This window comes from Podarcis liolepis (genome assembly GCF_965112155.1).
Source record: "Podarcis liolepis genome assembly, chromosome: 2".
Taxonomy (NCBI): Eukaryota; Metazoa; Chordata; class Lepidosauria; order Squamata; family Lacertidae; genus Podarcis; species Podarcis liolepis.
This window is the reverse complement of record NC_139555.1, coordinates 82903713-82927372: the sequence shown is the minus strand read 5'-3', so window position 1 is coordinate 82927372 and position 23660 is coordinate 82903713. Positions and strand designations below refer to the sequence as shown.

The 23660-nt window shown below is 42.0% G+C and overlaps 1 protein-coding gene across 2 annotated transcripts in view; it reads right to left on the bottom strand.

Moving 5' to 3' along the window:
- The window catches only part of APPL1 (adaptor protein, phosphotyrosine interacting with PH domain and leucine zipper 1), a 31416-nt gene extending 12266 nt beyond the window's left edge, over nt 1–19150 (bottom strand). For both annotated transcript variants that reach the window (XR_014522466.1, XM_083489311.1), the window contains exons 1-13: nt 19010–19150; nt 12723–12821; nt 11777–11836; nt 11043–11114; nt 9159–9246; nt 8687–8728; nt 8053–8111; nt 4373–4519; nt 3703–3785; nt 3441–3599; nt 2092–2280; nt 1220–1262; nt 539–595 (exon numbers count right to left, since the gene is read on the bottom strand). Coding sequence is in view for 1 of the 2 variants with exons in the window: in XM_083489311.1 (XP_083345437.1) it covers nt 539–595; nt 1220–1262; nt 2092–2280; nt 3441–3599; nt 3703–3785; nt 4373–4519; nt 8053–8111; nt 8687–8728; nt 9159–9246; nt 11043–11114; nt 11777–11836; nt 12723–12821; nt 19010–19063 (1152 nt within the window). In the remaining variant the exon portion in view is untranslated. The remainder of the gene's footprint in view (nt 1–538; nt 596–1219; nt 1263–2091; nt 2281–3440; nt 3600–3702; nt 3786–4372; nt 4520–8052; nt 8112–8686; nt 8729–9158; nt 9247–11042; nt 11115–11776; nt 11837–12722; nt 12822–19009) is intronic.
- Between the last annotated feature and the right edge of the window lie 4510 nt (nt 19151–23660).

Below are 23660 nucleotides of genomic sequence, written 5' to 3'. Positions count from 1 at the left end.
AGAAACTCCATGAAACTTTCCACTCTCCATCTAATTACTGCACAATACAATTTGTATCATTTTCTAAAGACACAAGTGCAAAATTATAGGTAAATTTTAGTAACTCATTTTTGCCATGCAAGCCTTTGGTATGTCAAGGATTCGTTTACTTATAGCTTCAGACTTTATTCCAAATCATGGTGAAGAAGAGTCTAGGCTTGCACAATGAATGAACTGACAAATTGAAGTTACAGCTATAGTTGTGTCTCTGAGGCAGCTACAACACTGAAACAGAAAAGCTGAACAAATGGAAAACAAAAACAAGCAAGTAGCTCTAAATGATAGTATGCTTAGGAAAGCAGTGTAAGTTGCTTTAAATCGTAAATGTAGGTTTAAACCTGAAGTTTCATACTCCATACTACAACTAATTTATAAAACACTCCTCTTAATTTCCCAGCACAGACTAGATTAGGAAATTTCATTAAAACACAAATTTAACTTTTCATTTATGTTTATAAATAAAATTTACTCTGACATTAGAAGAAATAAATCACATTACCTCTGGGTTTTCGCTTAGATAGATCTGTTTGGAGATGTTGTTTATTGTACATATCCACTGAAAAAGAAAGCCAATAGGTGCAACTAAGTTTAAAATAGTGCAAAATCTTCTTCCACATTTTTCACTCCATTTTCTCCATGTAATTTGTTTCCTCTACATGTTCATATTTAACTTCTGAAGCAGCTAATTTTTCAGGGAGATTAAAAATGTGATTCATCTGATCACATGGGGGCAACAGTGGAAATTCGCAGGAAACCAACAGTACAGAGATTCCAGATAATGCTGTTTTTAAAATAAAAATTATTGAGCAAGCTGTTCATACCTGGTCAAAAGTACAAAGCATTCCTTACAATGACCTACTGACAATACTCATTTCAGTTGTTCATAATGGTACACAGAATAAGTCTAATAATAAGGTGAAGAATTAATCTCATTGTGCAAGCTTTTCTTGAATTACTTGGAATTTGGTTGGTTCTGGAAGTGAGAATTCCAGTTATGACTCTCTGGGTACTTTTGATGATGCCATCTTTTTATCTGCTTTAATAAGGTGCGCTGAATTGGTTTTACTGTGGTGGTGTTTCACAGTGTACAGTCAACTTTGTCAGATGCTCATCCTTTAAGTCTTTGAAGCGCCACAAGACAATCTGTAATTTTAGCACTCATTCTTGTGCAGCAGCTTACCTCTTCATAATCTTTTCTGCTCTCTGCCTGAAGAATTGAAGACCTGGCAGAAAAGTAAGTAAAAATGAACAGATTTAAATGTATTTCTCAAGGGAAATTATAATATAATATAATATAATATAATATAATATAATATAATATAATATAATATAAGGAATTTTGATACTATTTAGGCAGTGTATTTCTTTACTAAATATAGGATTGACACTTTGCTGCTTTCTAAACTATAGATAAAACACTCCAGATAAAATACACTCCAGGTGTATTTTTCACATTTGCAAAGTTTATCTATGTGCCATGGGGCTTACCAAGTCCCAGGGGTGAATAGCACATATCCAGCTGAGTGGTAAAAGTCAGCAATCTTGAGGTGTCTGTTATAACAAGAATTTGGTCCTGCCTGGGGTTGTGCAATACTGTCCTCTCAGTAAAAGAACAGAGGTGGCAGGCAGGCAAGCAGCAGATAATGAAGAGTTCAGTAGAAAATAATCTAGGGCTAGATAAACCAAAATAATTTTAACTAAGAATCTAAAATGGTAATATACCCAATATAAACATTTGTTTTAATGAGCCTACTCCAAGTAAAGATTGAATACAGCACATCCTCTCATTTTTTGGGACTACAAAATTTACTGAAAATTTCAGCACACAGAATATCAAGTCCTGATCAACTGATCTGATTTAATATCAACAATTTGGATTTTACTAGAAGTTTTACATGCCTGCCATTTTCTCCAATCTGATGGACAAAAAATGAAGCCTCCCTCCCTTCTACCCACACATTCTCTCTTTAATAATCCCCCCCAAACCCAAAGTGCTTTCAATTTTCTCTCTAACAGCTACATAAGTTAAAACAAAAGAAACAAAATACAAACTTTTTGCCATCAAAAGAGGTTATCTGAAAGCAGTATCTTCGGTCTTCACAATCCACAGCCATTACTGAACAGTTGTCTATATCCATAACAAGTCCTCCAGCTACATCACCTCTTGCCTGACTCATTAGGTTTCCACCCTGAGTGAAGTAAAATTGTCTGTCCCAGCTGGAAGACACCAGCCCCGTTTTACTGAAAATTAAGAAAAGAGGTTAACTTAATATTTTACTAGCTGGAGGCGAGCATAGGCAGGCATCTCCACACAGAAAAGCTTTCACAAATCCAAGGCCTGGTGTAAAGTTCATATCATCACTTCCCATTCTAACAAGAGTGTGCATGGCAGCTATTTTATCAGTCAAGTGCCTTTTATCAGCTCTGGTTGATAAGACAGTTTTGGTCATTCCTGGACTGATATAGCTGTGCCACTGTGGTTCTGGCACTGGTAGCCTCAATGCTGGATTATTACAATGCAATACACTCTATGTATGGGTTCCCTTGGGCTTAGTCTGGAAGCTGCAGCTGATACAGAAAGCAGCAGGTAGGTTGTTGATTCAAGGTTTTGCTTTTAGCATTTAAAGTTCTCAACTTGGGACCAGGTCGCCAAGGAGACTGGCTGACCCCATATTTCCCTGCCCAGCAACTGTACTCCTGGAATGGGGCACTGATGAGTGTGCCACATGCTCCAGAGATGCACTTAGTATGTACTAGAAACCAGGCTTCTAGTGTTGCAGCTCTAGCCCTCTGGAATAAGTTACCTGAAATTAGATAAGCACCAAGCATCTTGGTATTTAGGGCACTAATAGATATTTTTTTCAAGAATGCTTTCCCTGAAGTGTGGCCCAGTCATGTTATGGAATATTAATGAATTAATTATAATAAATGATTTTATTGGTGTTCAGTTTTCCAACTCTGTAATCTTTTGTATCTTATCTTATTGTACACTGCTTTAATACCTTTAGTTTGTGAAGCTGCTTATAAAACTGCAAATAAAGAACATAAAAAGTCTCTACCACATTAAGACAAAAGCATACACATTGCATTTCAACTTTGTAATCTAAGCATTTACTGGCATTCTAGCATAGTTCTCTAAAAATACTTTGATTTCAAAAGTTCTTTTTGCAAGTTCTTCTATTAAATTTTCTGCATCACTTGCCATGAAATGTAAGTATGTCATTTCAAAATAGTTTATTCAACATAGTGTTAAGGGAAAGATTAGAAACTTAAACCATTTCAAATATTTGGAAGACACAGGAAATACTCCTATTTTTAAATGCACATAGCAATAATTCAGGTCCTACAAACTAGCTTAGGCTGTTGCAATTCATACATAGTCAGAGGAAATTGATTCTTACTTTCTTGCATTAAGATAACCAGCTTTCCGAGTAAGGTGCCGCTGGACAGGAAATTTTGTAGGATCAGGATCTGGCAGGTACAATGGGTCACTGGCTGCCTCCAAGTCTCCTATAGTCTGCTGCATAGTCTCTACGTCATGGTCCATTTCCCTACGAACACTAAACAAATTGGGCAAATGCTTTAGTTTAACTGTAATAAGTATTTTTTTAAAAAAGAAAAAGACGTTAAACCATTCATTTTAAAAGAAAAAAGTTAACTTACTCCTGAACACTTGTCCCAATATTTGTTAAAAATTCTTCCAGTTGTTCAGAAAGATTTTCTGAGCCCATCTTAAAGAAGCTTATCTTTTAGAAAGGAGAATCAAATCATTTAACAATTAATATTTAGGTGTGTATAATGGAAATTAAGATTCTATTTTTAAAGAAACAAAAATATAGCTACAGACGCAGAGCAGGATAATCAGTCATACTATATGATTAAGTAAAGAGAAAACTGAGAAAAACACAACCCCTGTAAGACTATTTTCACAATTTCTCCTAACTAAAAGAATAATCCCCACTAATTACAAGAAGGAAGAACTATACAGACTGTAGTGTTTTAACTTCTGTTTATATATACCTTTATCTCCTCAAAAAGCTTAGACAGATTCAGTCTCCACAATTTATTTGCATGTTGGGAGTCTCCCCACACCTCACCCGTCACACTCAAGGACTTGTTCTGTCGATACTAAATGCAAATGGTAGCACAAGGCAGTCCTATTTCCTCATGTACTGAATTTTCATGCAACTGGCATATTTATTTTTGAGGTTTTAATTGTTTTAAGCATCAAAAACACTCCTATAACACTAGCACGCCTAGACATAAATCCCAAGTACACTTATTCTTTACCCAAAATAATTTTATGTATGCATCTTATTTCACAGACATTCACCTGAGCTTGCATGTATCCTAACAAGGGTTCCAACATAGCAATTTTCTTCTTATACTGCAGAGTATTTAATGCACAGAAATAATGCATCATGGTCTGATGTTGTTTCTTCCGGGAAGTATATACATCTTCTGTAACCTCATACTTGACCTGAGGAGAAACAGAATTTCTGACTCAAGGCAGTGTATTGTGCCAATAAAAGAATTGTTTTACATGACATTTATTAATTAACAACTCTTTTTTATTTTATTATTAACATGCTATGTTCACAAACACTGTCCTATATAGTTACACAAACCATAAATCAATTAAAATAATAAATTAAGATCAACAGAGCAATAAAGCCAATCCCAAGATCCAAAGCAAGCTTAACCAAATCCTTCCAAAACCTCGGAGAACAAGAATGTTCTAAGTAGCCCATCAAGGATGTGGCCACCTGTGCCTCAAGGGAGAACTAGTGCCCAGAGTCAGGCACAACCACCAAGAAGGCCCAGTGTAACCTCCACATACAGCAAGCAACACTCGCCAATGAGACAAGAAGGGCTCCTTCAGCCAATCTCAGAGCTCAGGCCGACTGATATGGGTAAAGATGTTGCATCAAGTACGTAGGAGCCAAGTTGTGCAGAGCTTTGTATGTTAACATCAGCACCTTAAACTAGGCCTGGCAGTGTATAGTGTTAGATAGGCTTCACTTTAGGACATATGCACCAGCTCTCTTCTGATCTGCTTCATCATCAAAAGCTCAGTAGAAAACCAAGGCACAATTTAGGCTCTGGAGTGAAAGGTGTTTAAGAGCAATCCTGCCAACTGCCTCTCCTCTCCACCTCACCATTCCACAGCAAAACCAGGGCCTCAGCAGGAGCATCAAACAGAAAATTCCCCAGAAAATTCAGGAACTCATGAGATTTAATAAGCCTCTAGGGGTAGATCATACTAATCAGTCCCCTCATACCTATGGAGGGGAATTGGGTGTCAAGTACAGTGGTGCCCCGCAAGACGAACGCCTCGCAAGACGGAAAACCCGCTAGACGAAAGGGTTTTCCGTTTTGCAGGCGCTTCGCAAAACGAATTTGCCTATGGGGTTGCTTCGCAAGACGAAAAAATCTTGCGAGTCCCCGCGGGTTTTTTTCGCTCCCCCCCTTTCCCTAAGCCGCCTATCAGCTGTTCCGCTGAAAAACCCGCTTAACAGCTGATCAGGGAAAGCCGCTAGACCGCTGTAGCGCTAGTCAATGGGCTTGCTTCGCAAGGCGAAAAAATCGCTAGACGACAAGAATCGCGGAACGGATTCTTTTCGTCTTGCGAGGCACCACTGTAAAACTATACTAGGAAACAGTCCATCCATGAGAAAGTATTAAGGACAACCAACCAGATAGGTCCACTGTGTGGCAAAGCCCAGATCAACGATCACCAGCAATTGGGCCACTGTATGAATATAATAATACCCGGCCCATCTGGCTGGGCTTTCCCAGCCACTCTGGGCGGCTTCCAACAAAATACTAAAATACACTAACCCATCAAACATTAAAAGCTTCCCTGAACAGAATGCTGGACTAGATGGACCACTGGCCTGATCCAGCAGGCTGCTCTTATGCTCTTATGACATAGCCCCATGGTTGCCATGGAGGCCATGAATTCCTGAGCTGGACCTAAGAAGACATCCTCAGTATGGATGCTGAAGTCCTCAGTACAACTGTCTGTGGATTCTCCAACACCACCTTTGAGACCACCTCAGCTAGCATTGACAGGAAACTATTGGATAGTGGGGTGGGTGGTATACCTAGAGCAGTGTTTCCCAACCTTTTTTGGGCAAAGGCACACTTGTTTCATGAAAAAAATCTCGAGGCACACCACCATTACAGCCCCGTGACGTCAGCGCGCAGCGTCACGCCGGGAGGGACATGAATTGCTAGCAAATTACATAATCACCTCCTTGAGGGCTGGCTCATCTTCTCTGAAGGCAGAACCCCATTAATTAACAGCACAGACTCACACCATAGCCAAGACGAGGGGGGGAAACCTCAGTCATGCACAGTCATGCACATGTGGGGGCTAAATGAGGACGAAGACCGGGCAGAGAGCAGGGTTCAAATCACCCCACCTGGCCAGGACAATCCCTGGGTGCTCCCTTGGGCCACTCGCCTGACCCACCTCGCAGGGCTGTTGTTGCGAGGATAACACGGGGAGAACCACGCGCGCCCCCGGGAGCTCCTTGGAGGAGAAAGCGGGCGATGAATGCAATGCACGAAATATATGAGAGGCGACCAGGTTTTGCAGGTGAGGGGCCCCCGCCAGCCTCCGCTTCCAACACCCGGCGCAACGACACCGAAGTTTCCCCCCGGGCTCGGCTCGGGGAGCAGCGCTGCTCCCCCCCGGCTCCCCTTCGCCCTCCCGGCTCTCTCTGCCGCCCACTGGGGACCCCCCTCACCTGCCAAGTCCGGAGCGCCGGTGGAAGTTGCATGCATGCATGCAGGGCGCCATGTTGCCATTGCATTGCACTGCACTCCATGCAACGCCTGCACGCATGCATTGCCTTGCACGCCCGCCAAGGGGTCTCCCTGCGGTCCGATGCGTCCCCTCCGGCGCGGATGCAGCATTGCAAAAATAAAAAAACCCCGACGCAGCCCTACCTCCATCCTGCCGCCCGATCTCCGCGGGGGCGCAGGCAGGCTGCGCGGGGTCTGCGCAGAAGAGCCCCTGCCCGACCGGCCGCCGCCGCTGCGCTCATTCCATGGCCGGGAGAAGAGCGCTTCAAACAAAAAGCCCGGCCCGCCAGGCCACGCTGGGAAACGTAGTTCGCGCACCCCGCGCAGGCGCGGAGCCCAAGGGCGAGGGGACTACGGATCCCGGCAGCCCCCGCGCCGGGGACGGAGGGGGAGAGGCCGGGTGCAGGGATGGAGGGACGGGTGGGCGAGCGAGTGAGTGAGTGGCAGCCGCCAAGCCTTGGCCGAGAGCCAGGAAGGGCCTCCCCGGAGGAGGAGGAGGGAGGCGCAGAGCGGGAGGGAGGGAGGGAACCCCAGGGGTCATCTAGTGACGGCGCCCCAATCGAAAATTTGACTTAAAAAAAAAAAAATCTTTCGAATTTTCTAATTTTTCCCGCGGCACACCAGGCAACATCTCGCGGCACACTAGTGGTTGGGAAACACTGACCTAGAGGATGCCTTTTTTGTCTCTTTGGTCCAGCACTAAATATCAACCCTCAAATTTAGCACTCAAGCACACTAGCTTCCTGTAAAAGAGATGACATTTTGATAGATGCAATACCCGCTTCCTCTACCTTTCAATCTATGCTGGTGCTGCACCAAATTACCCAGGAGAGGGTAATTTGGAGTTGTTCCACCCAACCAGATCTCTGCAACAGCAAATCAGCTTCCTTATTCATGACCAGGTTGTAGTTAACAGGCATTAAGCTCTGGAGATTTAAAATATAAACACCTCATGTTTTAAAAAAAGAACTAATGCCTTCTCCCCATTCTGCTGTATTGAACTACGTATTTTCAAAGAAAATTCCCACATGACACCATATTTACAATGGAACAATATATATTTTCTATACAAGACTGTCTGAACTGCTGGAGGTGTGTAACAGTTAATATAATTAAGCATGTGCATCATTTAAGAATTACCAGATTTTGTAGCCATTCTATAACATGAAATCTAAGTGCTGTATTGAAAATTTCTCAAACCTTCTCATTTTCTCTTTTTTTTGACAGTCGACTATATCTGGTGATGGCAGTATCATGATCTGCAAAATGAAGTTTACACTGCATTTGAGTAGCAGCTACAAAACAATTTAAGTTTAAGGGACACTCAGGGTCCCTTCCAACTCTACAATTCTATGATACTGTAAGTGCTTAATTTAAGGATAAAGCAAGCTTCTCTTCATAGAAGTTATGTTACACTACCCACAACAGAATTGTTTAAATTATGAAATGCCATAGTAGGATACTGTAATACAAAATAGCTACTAAGATTTCTCCCCATGCGTTTAGTTATTCCGGAAGTATTTTAATAGTTTTTGAGATATTATTATGGTAAGAGTTTGCTAGCAAACTGAATGTCAAGGGCTTACCAACCTGTAAAAAGTTTCCTCCCATCCACTGTGTTTAAAATAACTATGTCTTTCAAATTAAAGGATACCTACTTCAGCCAACAAATTAGCAAAACAAACCACTGAAGCTAGAAATGGAGACTATGTTAATGCTTCACTCCTCTCAAAGCTCTGCACAACATCTGTCAAGCCTCACTATTTTCAAGAGTTCAGCCATATGTCATAACATTATAGAAGTGCCAGAGAATTAACATTTAAGGTATACTTACCATTGCTTGAGATCTGAAAAACTTCTTTCAAAGTCAGAATCTCTGAAATGAATGCATTTTATTTAAGGAAGCACATAATATCAGTGCAATTTTGCTAACTGTACTATAAAACATAGAAAAAGACTTGATTCAGGGTTTTATAATTGGACAACGGAACATTCAGTACAGAACACCAATTCTGCAACTATTTCTGAAAAAAAGATCCAAGTAAATGTGCATAAGGGTTCAGCCTTACATTTCTAACTGTCTAATAGGCATTGAGTACTGCCTATTTTCTTTTTAAATTAGCCTACTTTTCTACTCAAAAGTGACTCTGAAGACCAAAAAACTACAATGAATAGTAATTTGCAAAGTATCTAAAATATAATACTGGAGTTCTGTTTACTGAAACCAGAGTATGTTATAAATTCAAATTATGTGAACTGAAGCATGATCAACTTCTCTACATCATTTGTGACAGTAACTACCGTACCTTTTAGATCTCTTTCCTTGAACTGGGTAATGGGAAACATCATGGCATCAGCTAATTGAGTTGATAGTACTGCATGACAAGAACTGAGCTAAGGAGAGGGGAAAACCACAAAGGTACACAATTTTATCTACAGATAGAGATTTCTCCTGTTTCACAAATACTTCAACTAACGCAAACATCAAGTTTCAACTGAAGATAACTTACAAGTCTTAATTAAAAACAGACAAAGAGGGCACAATCCAGCCAAAATTAAGCACTTCAACATTCTAGTAATGCCAATTAAAGTTACGTACAGCCACCCCAGTTTGTACACCTTTATCTGGAAGCAAGTGCCACTGAACTCTCTGAACAGATATGCACAGGGTGGTCCTTACAACTCTTTTCCTTCATAAAGTCTGTCCTATTCTTTCGACCTTCAACGGGTTTTAGTTTATTTGTTTGTTTCCTAAAATTTGGTTGTCAATTGATTGTAAAAACTTCAAAGTGGTTATTCATGGTATTTGTGTAAGTTAGGTAGCGGGGTCATTTGGACAGGGACTGCCTTATGAATTTTGTACAGCAATCAAGGATCTAATTCTTTCCCCCTCCCCAACCCCACCAATCTCTCACACCTGGCCAATGTCCCTTCCCTAATACCTGACAAAACTCCCCCACTCATTCCACACCAAATCCCAGCCTGCTTCTTTCACATCCTGCTCAAACAGTTCTTCCCTCACAGGTTGTTATGTGTTTAATGGAGATAGGGTGCATGAAAGAGTGATTTGCTGAAGCATTCTATGAAGCATCCTCAGATTCCTGGAGCAGCACTTAAAGAACGGTGAGACGTGCTTCAAATAGTGGTTTGCAAAAATTTATCCCTGAAGTGCTCCCCCCCCCAACACATTAAGCATCTCTTCTTCCTCAGCAGCTCACCTAGGCTGGCTCTCCACCCCCCGCCCATTTGTTTGCCTGCTGCTCTCTTGTTGCACTGAAGTTGGCATGGCCACCTGTGGGTGGCCATGCAAACTATATCATCACACCTACAAAACTATAGTATAGGGAGATATAAAGCACAAGGAGGCCTGCCGATCCGAAGGTCGGCGGTTCAAATCCCCGTGACGGGGTGAGCTCCCGTTGCTCGGTCCCGGCTCCTGTCAACCTAGCAGTTTGAAAGCATGTCAAAGTGCAAGTAGATAAATAGGTACGGCTCTGGCGGGAAGGTAAACGGAGTTTCCGTGCACTGCTCTGGTTTGCCAGAAGTGGCTTAGTCATGCTGGCCACATGACCCGGAAGCTGTACGCCAGCTCCCTCTGCCAGTAAAGCAAGATGAGCGCCACAACCCCAGAGTCATCCACGACTGGACCTAATGGTCAGGGGTCCCTTTACCTTTACCTCATTTGAGACTTACATTCTGGAGATTAAAGTAACATTTAACATAGGCTAAAAGCTTTCTCCAACAGTCACCTGTCTCTTCAACAGTTAAACACCAATTTCTTCAGCCATGAAATGCTGTCACCAAAAGAACATAACTATTAAACTTGACTTCTTTCAATTTATCAGGAACTACGCCATTTAGCACAATGGGGTACCAATCCTAAACAAGGCCCTCTGGTAAAATTATAGCACTAACCATGAATAATAAGTAGGACGTTACTCTTAAATGAACTTAAAGGAATGCAGAAAACACACATGCTCTGTTGCTTTAGAAGCACAACAGGCCCTCCCTTCCTAGTTTAAGGCATTCTACTGAGACTCTTCGTTGAAAGCATCAGAAAAGGGGAAGAGTCACCAGTTTTACATAAAAGGCTCAGTATGAATTGGACTATTGCAAACCATCACTATGATTTGTAAATACATAGACAAATGTGAATCTAAAAAAGAACAGCAGCAAACATACAAACTTACCTCATCTATCACTTTTGCAAATTGCTGCAGTGTAGAATTCATAACTTCATCATCACCTCCCAAGGGAAAGCGCTACCAAAACAAAAACATATATTTTACTCAGAAGTTAACCTCCGTTTACTTTTCTTATAAAGATTTAGAACAACACTCCAAAGCTTTAGTAAAATATGCTGGTATCTAATAGCACTGATATGCTCAAAGAATTGAAATTCCTGGCTGATTATAGACCAAGAAAAAATGCATTTGTGGAACTTTTTTGAATGAACATACCTGACAAAAAGACAAGTTAGCTGATGTTAGTAGAATGCCTATGTTGTTTTAAAACTGAAATGTTAAGTCTGCTTATTCGTGGTGGTTTTAACTTGGATGCTGTTTCTTTACTAGTCAGGTTCTGTGTTTTTAACAGTAAGCATGACATGAAGAAATTAAGCTTTCCCTGCCTGGCACAGAAATAAAGAAACAGGAAACACTTCACCTCCTTAATTCCCACATGACTGGCTACTTTTAAAGCTGAGGTAGTGAATGTGTGTTGCTGAACTACAGTTCTGATTTTCACTGGCCAGACTGGCTGGGGCTGATGGAAGGTGGGAGTCCAACAACAACCAAGGACCACCAATTCCCTGCCCTGCATTAAATGAACATAAGCTGACCCAGTATAAGAGGCTAGCAATCTTCAGATTGTAACATAAAATTGTAGAGTTCTAAGAACATAACCCAAATATGTTCATTCATACCTGTTTCTCATATTCCTTTAGAAGCTTTGAAGTCAAATGTGTTGCTGCACTTAATTCATTCTGGTTAAGGGGGGGAAAAGACAAGAAATATTTCCTACTTTGCACTGATAATGAAAATATACTGTAGATTTCATAAAAACACCACACAACTGCAAAGAGCCACTCTGGATGCAACGTTCTGGATTATTTAACCATGGTAAGGTGGTGCTTAGCTATTAAGTAAAAAAAAATATATCTTTTTTGTCATATCATAAATTTCACACTTTTGAACCAGAAGCTGCAGATACCAGGCATTTCTAAGTTAAACCAACAATACATGTTCACACTTAGATTGCTGTTAAGCCAATGTAAAAGGGACCATCATTCAAAACAAAAGGCAGTATCATTCTCTCTAACAGAAAGATTAGCCCCCTGCCAATCAGTTTGGAAGAAAACCCAACAAATGAGAAGGAAGCTTGCTGCATCCCTGGGGGAATGACAAGTTATGTAGATGTATACATATATTAAACACTACACCCACAAAGGGGGCAGTTAAATAATAATAATTAGGTGTGCATGCATGAGCTCATATGCGCTGTGGTGGTGGGGAGAGAGGGAAGAGGGAGAGTAGAGTTCAGGAAGGCAGTTATCATAGCTTTGGGAGCAGCCTCAGAACTCTGAAAGGAGCAGCTGGATAGTGCTCCAGAGCAGGTGAACAAGTTAACCAGGAGGAGAACAGCAGCTGAAAAAATAAGCAAATAAAAACCAAGGAAAAAACACATATTCACATGGAATGTCGGTGCAAGGCAGTTAGTAGTTGGAGTGTGAAGTAATGGACAGAAAGGGAAAGAACAGAAAGAAAAAAAGACCCAAAGACACATATAGAATATAGAAATAATAAAACACACTATTTTGGAGAGCTAACTCAAGAGTAGCTAACATAGGCATTCTGCAAGAATCACCCTACCTGTGCATCATAAATTCGGTGCATGGCTTGATACAGCTGGCTAATGTATCTGGAAATGGCTGCAGCATCTTCTTCAAATACACCCAGCAAGGAACGTGTCTAAAAATAACAAACAATGTACATTCATAACATTAAAATTATAGTGTAGTAGCTAGATTTTAGTTTCCAGTGACTCAAAACATATTGGAATAAAATGTATTGCTACTAGGCATTTGACATGCGTCTAGCAGTCATGAAGCAGAAAGCACCTCCTAAGACACTACCACACTTCTTCAGATACAGATACACTCTCTGAAGAAGTGTGCATGAACACGAAAGCTTATACCAAGAACAAATTTAGTTGGTCTCTAAGGTGCTACTAGGGACGCGGGTGGTGCTGTGGGTAAAACCTCAGCGCCTAGGACTTGCCAATCGCATGGTCGGCGGTTCGAATCCCCGTGGCGGGGTGCGCTCCCGTCGCTTGGTCCCAGCGCCTGCCAACCTAGCAGTTCGAAAGCACCCCCGGGTGCAAGTAGATAAATAGGAACCGCTTACCAGCGGGAAGGTAAACGGCGTTCCGTGTGCTGCGCTGGCTTGCCAGATGCAGCTTGTCACGCTGGCCACGTGACCTGGAAGTGTCTGCGGACAGCGCTGGCTCCCGGCCTATAGAGTGAGATAAGCGCACAACCCTAGAGTCTGGCAAGACTGGCCCGTACGGGCAGGGGTACCTTTACCTTTTTACTAAGGTGCTACTGGACAAACTTTTTATATATATTTTGACTGCGTCAGACCAACATAGCTACCTACCTGAATCTAGAATTACGGATAATAGATTCATCGATGGCTATATGCTGTAATAACAAGAACTTGAACTCGTGTCTTTGAAGACAGCTTATGCTTCCAGTTAGGGGAACCTGATGACAAACAATAGGCACAGCCATTTCCAGCATGTCCTCCTTGTGAGCTTTCTATCCACCTAGCTACTAATGAAGACCAAGTACAAACGCCTCAGGTTACAAACGCTTCAGGTTACAAACTCCGCTAACCTGGAAGAGTCACCTTGAGTTGAGAACTTTGCCCCAGGATGAGAACGGAAATTGTGTGCCAGCGGCACAGCGGCAGCAAGAGGCCCCATTAGCAAAAGCACGCCTCTAAGAACAGTTTCAGGTTAAGAATGGACCTCCAGAACGAATTAAGTCCATAACTAGAGGTACCACTGTGCTGGAATATATAGCTTCTGGTCTATGTAATACATACATACACACACAAACAAACACAGAGGGGGAGAGAGGGAAAGACTAATTTTACAGCTTCTGGTTCAATTTAAGATGTCCCATAAATCTCAAGTTTCAAAGAGCATAAACTTCTGTATTTACTTCTTCTTTTTTGGGGGGGGGGATAAAATCATTTACTCTATATCCTATATACTATTAACAAACTCATAGGTCACATCCACATTTTACATTTAAAACGCATAGCTTCTTCCCCCAAACAACTGTGGGAACTATAGTTTGTTGAGGGCGCTGGGAATTGTAGCTGTTAGGGTAAACTACAGTTCCCAAGATTCACTGGGGGGAGGCATGTGCCTCAAGTACATGGATGTGATCAGTCACTTGATCTTAACCAAAAGGTAGAGAAGTGATGAATGTGACCAAAGTCAAGCGCTGACCCTTAAATAGCCAAAACAGCTATTTAACCTTTATGTTTGCAGAAGTACAAAAAAAAAAACTTTAAACGCTATGGTGCAGACCTATTAACAACCGTGCATACTCGGTGACCACAGAACATTGAGCAGCTGTTTGAAAAAGGGAGGGATGGAGCAGGAATAGGAAAGCTACAGTCCTCCATGTTGTTGGACTCATCAGCTCAAGCCAACATGAACAATGATCAGGGACATGGATGTAGCCAGGATTTATTTTGGTGGGCAGGCTTCATATTAGTGGGGGCAGAACCTCAGTTAGTTAAGTATTTGTATTGATTTACTTGCTCTAGGGGGGCAGATGCCCCGCTGCTCCCCCTTGGCTGTGTCCATGGTCAGGAATGATAGCTGTAGTCCAGCAACATCTGGAGGGCGACAAGTTCTCCCCCACTGGCCTGCTATTTTCTTATGTCCATCATAGATCATTATGGATTCCAAAGGCTGCATGAAATCTATTTCAAATGCCAACACCTATAACGTATGTCCTACTTTTTGTATTGCTGACGATGAGCTATTTAGAAGTGTAGACATTAAAACTGGAGCCACCACCCATCTCTATTTACTTTGGGATTTAAATTGGAATGACAAACACTACCTAGGTGTGCTTGTAAACTACTAATCAGCTTACCATGGACACTTGCCTAACATCAAACTTGCTGTTCTTTTGGTGCCAGAAAGGACACTACATTTTTAGCTCATCTTTTATTATTCAGCTATATGAATTTTTACTTGATTGGGAAAACACCATTTTAAATATTTATGTTTTTATTTGTGGAACTGTTTAAATGCTGCACCTCTGGAGTAGTAGAACAGCCTTTATGCTGCAATTTGAGTACAGTGGTTTTTGTCCTAACATGGTAACAATACTATACCTGAAGGAGCGTCTCCACCCCCATTGTTCTGCCCAGACACTGAAGTCCAGCGCCAAGGGCCTTCTGGCGGTTCCCTCACTGGGAGAAGCAAAGTTAAAGGGAACCAGGCAGAGAGCCTTCTCGGTAGTAGCGCCCGCCCTGTGGAGCACCCTCCCACCAAATGTCAAAGAGAAAAAAGCTACCACCAGACTTTTAGGAGACATCTGAAGGCAGCCCTGCTTAGGGAAGCTTTTAATATCTGAAGGACTATTGTATTTTGTAATCTTTGTTGGAAGCCAACCATAGTGGCTGGGGAAACCCAGCCAGGTGGGCGGGGTATAAATTTATTTATATTATTATTATTATTACTATAATACTGGCATGTTAAATGATCTCTCCATCCTTATCTTATGCATGTTCATCAATAAATTAGCTCAGTGGAAAATAATTTTGACAGATATTGGGATTATAGCCTTATCTATTCATTTTATAATTTATGTGCAATCACATGCCTCCAAAAGTTGAGTCAAAATGAATTTTTAATAGAATGTATATTTTCTTCTCCAAAAGGAAGTAAACCTATTAAAATAGTAGCTTCTGATAAAATATAATGTGTGTAAAAACTTATTAATGTTCTAGACTGGTGTAGCATTGTGGATAAGAGTCAGGAACACTATGAGTCAAATTTTGCTTAAGCAGTGAATTTAAGTAAGCCACAGTTTGTTCAGTGTGCGTTGCCTCCAATCTTTCAATTTGTCATCATGACAAAATCAGAGTTGATCCAGTTCTGCAATTCAACAGAGCTTCCATTGCTGGTTAAATGAGACAGTGTGAAGTTAAAGTGTACGTGTAACAAACTTCAGTTATCTTATATAGGGGTGTGTACTAATGGACTCTGGAAGAGAAATTATTTTTCTGTAGAAAGAGTCCTTATGCTATGCAAAGCAAGGGAATGAAACTTCACACTTTGCAGATACAAAAATTTAGAATAAGAAAATGAGGTTGTGATAAATGACCCTGTATAGGTACAAATTCCTGTGATGCCAACAGTACAATCCTATGCTTACACTTTATCAGTTGAATGCTCAAGCTTGAGAACTTTGCTGAATGTTTTTGTCTGCTTGCATGATGGATCTTTGAGTTATGGCAAAGCTTACTACTTTCAGGGAAACCTGTTTATGCTAGTTTGATGAGGAACTTCTGTAAAGGAATTCTTGTACATTGCAGAGGGTATTGAAGCATCAGTAGCATTCACTGTTGATTCAGGAGTAACACTGTCCAGGTCTATATCACCACACTGAGAATACATTCCAAATTCCCAGAATATGTCAAACTGTAGCTGAGAGTTGTAGAGCAGCATTCCTCAAACTGGTTCAAGGACCGACAGTGGCCTGCAGCCCACTTTCTGGTCCTGCCTCAATGCTACAACCCACCCCCTGATTGTACAGTAGACTTTTGGTTGGCTAGATGCTAGCAGCAGCAGCTCCCTCATTCAGAGGAGGAAGGACCCCTAAATTTGCTTTGGGGCTTCCTCCAACCCTCCATACCAGTTTGGAGAAGTTCATTGCACTCAATGAAGTCATTCCACAAGCATAATGACTTTTGGTGCCAATTTCTGCATCTATCCATCCTCTGCAGCACAATTTTGTGATTGGTGGACCTCAGTAATTTTTAGTTCTCAAATGGGCCCTAGGGGTAGTTTTGTAAGGAGACTGCTAGTAATGAGCGCACTTGCCCACATTGCTGATTTTCTGAATGAAGCATCCTTAAGTTTTTGAGGAAACCCAGAACACAGTTTGAAAACAACTTCATTAAGATATAGGAAATTATGCATAGTACCCCTAAAATCTGTTGTGCTTCAAGGTCTGATTGTTGTTTGTTAATCAAGCTAGCAGCAACTTGGATGCCTCTGGTCTCTAGAGAATCCTTTTTTGAAACATTTTATACTTTAATTCTTGCCCATTTACATCATTAGGGGAAAATCACCATCCATCTTATTGATGCATGATGAACTAAAGCAGGGGTAGCAAACATTGTGCCCTCCAGATATTGTTAGGCTAGAACTCCCATCATCACCAGCAAGTATGTCTACAGCGATGGTGGGAGACGTAGTGCAACAATATCTGGAGTGCATTATGTTGACTAACCCTTAACTAAATAACCCCTCTTTTTAAATTTCTATAATTCTGGAAGGGATTTTAAGATGAGGTAGATGAGGTAGAAGTATCTTCTAGATTTAATGAATATCTAGACTAGGTCTAGATCAATTCCATATTTTATATGTAGTCCATCTCTTACTTAGTATAAAAACTTTATCAATCTAACAAAGTTGCATCTATCGTACAACATTTGCACACTAATGTTATTGCTGTGGCCAAGACCATAAACAGGAGACTGCAAAGCACTACTCTGAAAGCTTGTTTAGATGAGATCACGGGAAGTGTAAAACATCTCTTACACAGCAACATATGAGATAATGAAGCCAATTATTCAAAAGAAACAGAAGATGCTAATCATCATCTCTTTCCAATCTGGCCACATACCGACTCAGTGGTTGAAACAAGGTTTTCGAAGCATTACTGTATATTGTTACACATCTTTACTTTTCTGAGAATCAACAGGCAAGCATCTGTCAAGTTTTCTTGAGACAGTATGTGGTTCACAAGAATTTTGTTATATTTCAGTTTTAAAAAATGAATGTTTAGTTGTGTATAGGAGTGGACTGCAAGGTAACTGTACCTGAAAACAATCACACTTACAAGAGAACAAAATTCAAAGAAAATGTGCATAAGGCAATGGTACATTATTAAACGTAATCTTTGAACAGGATCCTGTCCCTACAAGGCAATTGAGCTAACACTACATGTAAGGAAACAATTTCAAAGTCACTGATAAACAAATCCACCAAATGTAGGAGTAAGGGTGTAGTGAGGAAACTGAGGCAGCAATTTCAATAATTGCACAGCAATTTAAGGCAGGAACAGATTTCACTGGGCTCTACTGCCCTTACTAGACTGTCTCCCTTGACTCTGTGGGACCTGAGAAAAAGACCTTCAGTGGGGTGGGGGAATACAATACTGTATAAAACTCAAGAAAACGCTGAAAGAGCTCTTATGTCCCACCCTGTACATACCCAGTACCCTCCAGATTTTATACTCGACAGAAGCAACATCCCCATTTAACCCCCAACAGCCCAGACATGGAGAAAGGAGACAGTGCTTCCTTTACACTAGCCAAGGACTTTAAAAAAAAAAAAGGAGTGGGGAAGGCCTTTTGGGTTTGATTATTTTTGTGCCTAAGACAGTCGCGTGATTATGCTTCCTGGGACTCCATTTAAGCGCCCCGTGGCGACTTGGAAAAGGGCAGGGGGCCGTCCCCAAACAAGTCTAAACGCTGAGCCCACGCAGAAGACCATTTCCCCACAGATTTAGCAGAAGCACTTCTGCATGCGAGGTGCAGCAAACCCTCCGTGTCACTTGGAGAAGATGCTACAGAGGGCGAAGCGGAAAGACCAGACCGCGGCGGGACAGTTTTTGCACAGGCTCCTTGTCGCTATGGAGTCGCTCGTGAGGCGGCGGTCGGCGACAGCGCGGGGGGGAGATAAGAGAGGAAGGAAGGAGGGAGGGAGCGAAGCGTTACTATTCCGGGATGGTGGCTGCCAGGGATGGGGCTCCGCAGCCCGCCATCAGCCCGCCCGCCTGCCTCGCGGCGCCGAGGGCCCTCAGCTCGCCGCCTCTCTCGCCGCTTCCCCTCCTCACCTGGGGGCTGTCCTCCAGCGTCTCCTCGATGGGCAGCTTGTCTATCCCAGGCATGTCGGCGGACGGATCTTCACAGGCCGGACCGGCCCAGCTGCCCCCTCACGCCGCACCCAGCTGACGGGTCTCCACCCTCGCGCTCTCGCCCGGCCGCTTGCCCGCCGCTTGGCGCCTCCCCTTTCCCTCCTCCCCGAGCAGCCACAACAGGGAAGCTCAGGAAATCCCGCCCCGGCACTTCCACGCAGCGGACCGCCGCTGCAAAGGCCGCCGCTGCCGCCGCCTCCTCCCTCAGAAGCGGCGGACCGCGCGCCGCCTGCTTCCCATTGGCTGAGAAGGCGGCCACTCCGAACCGAAGAAGCAACAGGAGGAGGAGGAGGCGCGCGGCCTCTTATTTATTAATCCGGATCCACAGGCTCTCTCCTCTCCTGGCCTCTCATGCGGGGGTTGTTGCGCCGGGGCTGGCGGCCCTTCCTGCCTCCCCCACCCCGTGTGGCCCTCAGAGGCTTTGCGGCTGGTCGCCCTCTGCGCGAGGCTCACCTGGGAGCAAGTCCTCACCGGTCACAGCGGGGCTTCTCCATGAAGCGAGGGCGAAGGATGGCACAGGCACGCCATGTTGCGTGTCATCCCAGCCGCCGCTTCCGATGCCCTTTTCCCCCTCCCAGCCCCGACTCTTAAAATTACTGCTCTGCGGCCTAGCACACATCTCTGTTGCTAAGTGGATCTTTTAAACACGGTTTTATTTGTGTGTGGCTTTTTTGTCTTTACAATATTTTATGCTTTGGATACGAAAGGAGAATGGGTCGAAATATATTAAGAGGCATGCAGAGCCTGGGATCTGCAAATTCCAGATGGATTTGAAAATGATGTCCATAGTATTAATAACTGCCAGCTGGTTAACTCATTAGGAGGAGGGAGTATGCTCTGCTTATCCAACATTATGCTTACCTAGCCAACAGCAAAGTGTCTGAGGCCAATCAAAAAGAATTGATCATATATTAGACCTGTTTTTTAAAATAAAGTTCTACTGAGCACTTTAAGAATACTGTTGTGAGTTTGCCAGGGTCAGTCTGGATGACACCCATGGGTCCCTTCAAACCTGTGATCCAGTGTATGTGGGGGTGGAATCTCTGTGAGGAAACCAGTTGAACCTGTTCCTTTGGTAAGGTAATGGCAGGCAGTATAATAGTGCTGTTTACATTAGCCATGCTGCCATATAGACAAGTGGGGTTAACTCTGCCCCTACTTGGAATCAAGATCACCTTGAAAGGTTGAAGAATGGTAGCCAGGTTTTTGTGGGTAAGTTTTGGCTGATACTGGATGCTGAAGAGACAGGTATGTCATGCTCTGTGCTGGACCCAAGCACTGTGGCTTGGAGCTTCCCTGGAACAATGGAGAATTGATATGTTTGTGTGTTAATGCTGTGAGCTGATCTTATGCTTAAATTGTATATATGTGTAAATGCAACCACATATCCTAAAGACACCAAAATCTCTATTGACCTTCATTCCAAGAAAATAGAACCCTAGGTAAGCACAGAAATCCCAGCAGTCTCATTGCTCAGAGACTGGGATACATGCAGCAGTACATTAATACAGTATATATAAACCCAAGTCATTATGATAAGAATTACTCCGTTATCAAATATTTACCATGTGTAATACAAACTGACTTAGAAAAAGTAAGACCTTTAATGAAATGATTAACTAGCAGTGTAATCTAATGTCTACTCAGAAATAAGCACTACAGTATTGAATTCAGTGGTTCTTACTCCCAGGTAAGTGTATAGAACTGCAGCCTAGGCCATTATGGTTTTTTCCTGGTTTGACCTTTTCCCCTCTCTTTTTATGTATACTGAGATGGCACTAGCTGGGCTGCCAGATACATCAAAATAGTACATCAAAATAGTCCAATGTTTCTTTTTTAAAAATTTAGGAAATAAATAAAGCATAAATCAAAATTCCAATGTACTGAAGTTACATTACCACCAGAAAGCATAATAAGGCTGCATTTGCACTTACTCTCAAGGTGCAACCATGTTTTTTAACCCATTCCAGAGTAAAATACTTTTCTGCGGTAGTGACTGCATCTTTAGGAAGATAAGGGACACTGTCATTAGTTACCCATACTACATCTGCCATTCACTCTTTACATTTTAATAATAATGATGATGATAATAATAATAATAAATTTTATTTGTATCCCGCCCTCCCTAGCCGAAGCCAGGCTCAGAGCAGCTAACATCATACAAATAACACAGTATACATAAAAACAGGCATCAATTAATTAAAATACATCTTCAAATTAATTCAGACAAATTAAAATCTGGATAAATGGCAGTTATCATGTTAAGACTGAGAGCAGTTAATACTTGCCAAGACCAACTGTTTTCACTGATCATATAAGGACCTGTGAACAGGCTGGGGGGGCTCCTTCACATAAATCACAATAGAGGTGAGGAACCTCAGGTCAGGCAGGCCAAATGGAGCCCTCCAGCCTTCTCTATCTGCCTGCAGAACTCTTTCCAGGCCATACCTTCTCCCTAGCTACACCCAGGCTCCTTATCCTAGGCTGCACCCCTCACCACCCCTCCTGCTTGCCTAGACGGAAGATAAATATAGACAGTTCACTGGCAAAATTGGAACAAGTATAGCTAGATAGTTACCGTACACCTTGAGAGCACTGCTCACTTCAAGAGTCCAACAGATAACAAAGGTTCTACAATAAACTTTCAAATACTGTTTTATTTGTAAATGTATTCCCAAAGAAGAGCAGAGTTTGTACACATACTGGATTTTTAAAGTCGAACATGTTTATCGGATGTTTTGCACTGCTGCAGATTGCTTGCTGTCTTTTCCCACATTTCATTGCTGGGTTTCCATCTGGTGCGGAACAGAGTGCTCTTATTTCCCTAGGTTGTTGTGCACATCACACTGAACTAAACTTTGGCTGAGCACGGACGTGTGGCTTGGTTGGAGCTCATACCTAATTTGCTTTTCCCTGGTCCTTTTCAAGCCTGTGCTGAAATAAGCCAAGGATTGGCTTCATGTGTTCTCTGAATTCAGGCTTGTGCTTAACCTGTCTCCAGACAGCTCGTGGTTAGTCTAAGGTTACCAGATTTTTTTCCAATGAATCTGGGGACACTTTTCAACTTCAATAGGAATGATAGGATTTTGTCAGGGGATTGATTTGTAAATCCAGGGACTGTCCCTGGGAAACGGGTACATCTGGTAACCTAAGGTTAGTCTGGAGAGAGCTTAACCACAAACATGGGTTTGGTCAGCATACTAAGCCAAGGCAGCAAAAAAGGACTTGAAAGGAGCAAAGCAGGCTTCAGTAGTATGCCATACATAAAGTAATTTATTTCTCTGGTTTTACCTTCCATGGAAGCCATTCTCAGAAAACAAACTATTATAAATGCAAATATTAGCTGATTATTAACTCAAAATAATGTAAGCTTATTATTCATAGATTAATTAAGCTCTCATTTTTTTAATTTCTTTTGAATAGGGAATTAAAGAGACTTTAATGTTTTTAATAACTCTATAATTTACCTTACCCCCAAAGCTTACACCAATAAATTGCCAACACTAGATGGCAGCATTATAGAGCTATTATTAATGTTAATGTTCTTTTCAGTACAAACTACTGTAGAACAAAAAGAAATAATTTAACATTCATTTTAAAATAAAAAGTGACACAAAATGGCACAATTCACCTATGCGGCTAAACCGTTATTCCCAACTCAGGGGAATTCTGTGGATATAGCGTATCTTGATTTCAATGAGGCTTTTGACAAAGTTCTCCATTATATTCTTGCAGAGAAGCTGGCAAAATGCGTGCTGGGCAAGGTGGATTTACAGCTGGTTAAATGACCAAACCCAGAGCGCTCACTAATGGTTATCATCCTAGGAAAAAGTGACAAGTGGGATGCCACAGGGTTCTGTCCTGGGTCTGTTGTTGTTCAATGTCTTTATAAATGACTTGGATGAAGGATTGAGAGGATGCAGATGACACCAAATTTGCAGATGACATCAAACTGGGAGGGGTAGCTAATACCACAGAAGACAGAATCGGAATTCAAAATGTCTTTAACAGATTGGGACAGAACTCTACATTTAGGTAGGGAGAACCAGCTGCACAAATATAAGATGAGAGACACCTGGATTTACAACAGTAAATACTAAAAGGATTTAGAGGTTTTAGACTATAAACTTAACATGAGCCGACAGTGTAATGCAGCAGCAAAAAAACTAATACGATTCTAGCCTGCATGAACAGAAGTATAGTGTCCAGATCAAGGGAAGAAATAGTACCACTCTCTTCTGCCTTGGTCAGACCACACCTGGAATACTGTTTAGGGAAGCTTTTAATAACTGAAGGACTATTGTATTTTAATATTTTGTTGTAAGCCACCCAGAGTGGCTGGGGAAACCCAGCCAGATGGGCAGGGTATAAATGATCAATTATTATTTTTATTATTATTATTATTTATACTGTGTTCAGTTCTTGGTGCCACAATTTAAGACAAGCTGGAATGTGTTCAGAGGAGGGCAATCAAGACAATCAATGGTCTGGAAACTAAGCCTTATGAAGAATGGTTAAGGAGTTGGGTATGTTTAGCTTGGAAAAGAGACTGAGAGGAGATATGATAGCC